Raw genomic sequence first — 4,214 nt, 5'->3', positions numbered from 1 at the left:
GGGGGGGGTCAAGACAGTATTGACAGGTGTCCTGCTCCTATGGACATGTCACATGGACCACTAGCTACTGTTACCGTGTACATGATTAGCACTGTTTTGTTTGTTTGTTTTTTAATTTGAAAGCATGCAACATGTGGAAATAACAATCCGTGGGGTTGTTTATGTAAGCACAATCCCACTCCCATCAAGATCAAAACAACAGCAAAGACCACCCCACAGTGGACACCACCATGCTGAGCATGCTTACATCCTACAGTTAGCTTGTATATGATGTTGTGATCTCATTTGTTCTGTACAGATGCTTTGTTAGTATTTGCATGTACTAAAATTGTGCCGTTTAGCATGAAAATGGCATATTGTTCACCGTTTCTGCATTAAAATTTGTGACATTTAATAAGATGAGTTTGTTCATTGTTCCCTGCTCTTGGTTACCATAGCCTCCCACAATTCCCATAATGCTTTTGTGGGATCCGGAAGTATAATGTTCAGCGGGCTATACCATGCCACTTTGACAACTGGGTAGTATTACGTGTAGCCAAATTAGTTCTTAGTTGTTACTGTTTGTTGCTGAACCGTGGGCTTGCATCGTCTATGTACTCATGGTGACGATGCTGATAAAAATATTAAAACGTGATGTCTTCAACCGAGTTCCGGAGATGAAAGGAGCGACTTGTTTCCGTTTCCTGCATTGGTTTATGGACGTGGTAACCTATACGTTCTCCTTTGAAAGTGTAAGTCACAAATAATATAAAAATGTTTGTGCTGTGCCTTTGCACTTGTCCTAACATGAATTGCGTTTTATCGCTGACAGTTTAAAGAGCCTTAATTGCCTCTTACCTGTGTCTGAGTACATTTGTCCTTTTCACCTCTGCTCTCTTCTCAGTGATGACTTTATGTTAAAACCCTGCAGGTTAGTAGACTAAACTGTGCTGTAATTGCTCTTGATTTCCACAGAGAGGCGCCAGTTGATTACTCTATTTTGAAAATTCAATTTTTAAGTTCAAATGGTAACTTTTTAGTGCGACACTAGAAATATGAGGCAAAGGGAAGCAGACATACATTTATCGGCATCAAATATTTTTAAGGTTCATGACATGATATCAATTTTATTTCGTGTCGCTTGTGTGAGAAATCTGGGAGTCAGGTTGGAGCTAATCTGGCCTCTGTGGGTTACTGTTTGTAGGGATTTGCATAGAGAGTTGAAGCCAGAAGACAAGGCATTTCGGACCAGTTCCTCCCAGGAGCTTTTTTCATTATGTGTGGATTAATGGAGGTAGGTCCCTTTGAATGTACATGGAAACTGGTGTGATTGATACTAAGAACCTCTAGAAGACCCTAAGCCCCGCTGCTGTTAAGTTTTAGGAAATGGAAGTGCCATATTTAGGAAGGGGATAGTTTGTTTGTTTTCTTTTTTAAAAATCAAGTTTAATTGAATTAACTTGCAATATTCTATCAAAAAAACCTATAGAGAAAGACACAATAGACGTGTTTTTGATGTGTAAATTTCCCCTGAATCTCTTTGAATTCTTAGTCTAATGTCATAGTCTCTAAGTGATAGATTAATGTGGTCCTGTTATCAGATTGTTAATGTGGGCTGTCATCAGTGTGATCGGAAAAGCTCAAAGCTGTAAGCAAAGTATATCAAGAAGTAGGGATACAGACCAGTAAAACTGCAGAATTTCGCCATAAGTCGAAGTTTATTTAAGCAAAAAAATATTTCTTTATGATTAGACAAAGGAAACATAATTTACAGTTTGTTGGTGGAAAAATACATCTACATTATTTACAGTAACACAAACATGTTCATTCTTTGGTTTCACGACACATTTTCGTTTCAATGCAAACTTCAGGAAATCCCTGAGGTCTGAAAGTTTAAAGTGCAAAAGCTGTGGGAAAGTGTCCTTTTTATTCGTGCACGAACACCGGCTTAGACGAGTTCGCCAGTGGTATAGCACGAGGGAACGAGCAGTCCGTTTCTTGAAGCCCAGTCTTCCCACAGTTTTCCGGCAGGGTGGTAAAAACTGTCGACAGGTTTCTTCACAGTCTCTGAGGTGGCGGTTTCTGCCAAAGACCAGATTTTGGGTTTTGGACTGGCGATGTTTTCTTTACTCTCCAAAACTGATGGCGTGCGGTCAGAGTCACGCTTTTCTGTCTTCTTGACAAGTCCGAGCTCTTTGTCTTCCTGACGCGGTATCTCCAAACGCGCATCCAAAGGTCCCGCGCTATCCAACGCGCTCTCGACCTGCTCGTCTGCATCTGTGCGCTCTGCTTGAGGCTCTGCCTCGTCATGCTCATCCAAATGACACTTCTGCTCGTCTTCATCGCTCTCTCCTTCTTGCTCCTCATCCTCCTCATCAGATTTGCCCTTTGACGCCCAGCTGACCCTGTTTTCCTTCTTGAGGCGCCTCCTTGCGTTGGCGAACCAGGTAGAGACCTGCGTGAGGCTCATTTTAGTGATGATGGCGAGCATGATTTTTTCCCCCTTTGTGGGATACGGATTCTTCAGGTGTTCGTTCAGCCAGGCCTTGAGCGCACCGGTACTCTCTCGGGTGGCCACCTTGGCCACCCTACTGGGATCATCGGCTGCTCCCGGACGGTATGGAGGGTAGAAAGCCCCGCTGCGAGCCAAGAGAGCGTGATGGTAGGGAGAGGCGGCTTTCAAGTCAAACCCGCTGCTCTGAAAAGTAGAATAAAAGAACGGTAAGAACTAAAGAAGAGATTCGACACTTTTAACTCAGTGTCGCAAGCATCACACCCAGAATTTGTTTGACTTTACGCATCACAAAGATGCAATTTAAAACAAATCCGTTTTAGTTACTCGAGATCAGAGTGAGAGTGTTAATCTCTAAATTATCAACTCACCATGTGTGCAATGTGCCTGTGGTGTGGATAGGGTATAAAGTTATATCCCTGTAGTCCTGAGTATGGTATGGGAATCCCAGCTGCCATCGCAGCCAGATGCTGAGCCTGCTGCTGCTGCTGCACACCCGGTGGACAGCCCAGCACCGGGATCTGATATCCAGTCGGCATAGTGATGTTCCTCTCCAAGAAGAAGTTGCCAAATCCAGTTTGCGATGCGGGCATCTTTTCTGCGTCCAAGCTGTTGAGGTCTGAGTTTGATGCAACCTCCTGGGTCTGTTTATATAGGCTACACCCAGCTGCCAGCGGAGGAGGGCGAGAGGGGAGGGGGGAGACGGGGGGTATCCCACTGACAGCCCATTGACTGACAGCTACGTTCAAAAGACCTACAGCTTTCACTGGCAACAAATCCCATCAAAGAAGCCCTCCGCTGTTCCTTTTAGCGTTTTCGAGGAGAGGCTAAATATGTGCTGCTTATCGCAACGCTGTGATTTCTGGAGAGAACCTACGTTTCAATTCAAATGCGACCCTTTGGAGAGGTGACTAAAGACGCTCGTCTCTACATGACAAGCAAAGATCTGTTATTTATACTTTATTTTACATCAAAGTGTCCAGCAAAGTTTATTTTTGTTCATTCGTCGATGTGACTCGTCATTTTTATTTATATTTTACAGCCTCCAAAAAGGCAAAACTAAAAATAATAATAAAACGAAAAAATAAATAAAATAAAAATATTGTCTGTTTAAGTTGTAATGCTTACCCTCTCAATCCGTAGTTTGCTTTATTTTAGTTTTTCTTCCATGTGATATATTTTTATGACAAGTTTAACACTTATCATGTCTGGCACTAATCAACCGAGAGGTTTTTTTTTTTGTTTTGTTTTTACCTGAATTCAGTTAACAGTTAACAGCATCCTGCCAGTCTCTTATTGCCGCTTCGGACACTTCACCGCCTTCGGATCTGTCGTTTTGTGAATTGAATTAACCATCTCACCAGCAATAAATTACGCTAATAAGCCAAAAGGAGACGTTTACGCACGAGTAAAAGTGTCACTACGAGAGATTTCTTGAAGGTCTTTCACAAAATAATTAAAAATGAATGAAGAAAACATAAAATATAGTTGTCCGTTAACCTCTCAAGCCCCGGAGCAACGTCTTTTTATTTGTTAATTTACTGACTGAACCATAAGACACTGCCCTTCATGTCGGATGGCATTGTTTTGAGCGCAGGGCAACGTTTCAATGGCTCTAATTAAACGAGGCTAAGTGAAACAGGTGTTGACTAATGTATATGATAATTATAAGATAACAGATGCTAATGTGTGTGTGTGTGTGTGTGTGTGTGTGTGTGTGTGT

At 42.3% G+C, this 4,214-nt stretch overlaps 1 protein-coding gene and 1 long non-coding RNA gene across 2 annotated transcripts in view; one reads left to right on the top strand and one right to left on the bottom strand.

Moving 5' to 3' along the window:
- The first annotated feature begins 501 nt into the window (after positions 1-501).
- The window catches only part of LOC106456322 (uncharacterized), a 16,913-nt gene continuing 13,200 nt past the window's right edge, over positions 502-4,214 (top strand). The window contains exons 1-2 of the long non-coding RNA XR_001290478.1: positions 502-731; positions 1,184-1,273. This is a non-coding gene — a long non-coding RNA (uncharacterized LOC106456322). The remainder of the gene's footprint in view (positions 732-1,183; positions 1,274-4,214) is intronic.
- Positions 1,686-3,099, bottom strand: irx7 (iroquois homeobox 7). The gene is made up of 2 exons (XM_005740961.1): positions 2,863-3,099; positions 1,686-2,677 (listed from the first exon to the last, which is right to left on the bottom strand). The coding sequence occupies exons 1-2, from the start codon at positions 3,082-3,084 to the stop codon at positions 1,928-1,930; spliced, it is 972 nt and encodes a 323-aa protein (XP_005741018.1). The 5' UTR covers positions 3,085-3,099; the 3' UTR covers positions 1,686-1,927.

This window comes from Pundamilia nyererei, unplaced genomic scaffold (assembly GCF_000239375.1).
Source record: "Pundamilia nyererei isolate P.nyererei 1_Seehausen unplaced genomic scaffold, PunNye1.0 scaffold00106, whole genome shotgun sequence".
Classification (NCBI taxonomy): Eukaryota; Metazoa; Chordata; class Actinopteri; order Cichliformes; family Cichlidae; genus Pundamilia; species Pundamilia nyererei.
The sequence above is the reverse complement of the archived record's forward strand: the minus strand, read 5'-3'. Positions and strand labels throughout refer to the sequence as shown.

Bases quoted from the DNA above. Each gene is read 5' to 3' on its own strand.
- irx7 (XM_005740961.1), bottom strand. From the start codon at position 3,084: ATGCCCGCATCGCAAACTGGATTTGGCAACTTCTTCTTGGAGAGGAAC. The intron at 2,678-2,862 runs GTGAGTTGATAA...TCTACTTTTCAG, and splicing joins ACAGGCACATTGCACACATG to AGCAGCGGGTTTGACTTGAA.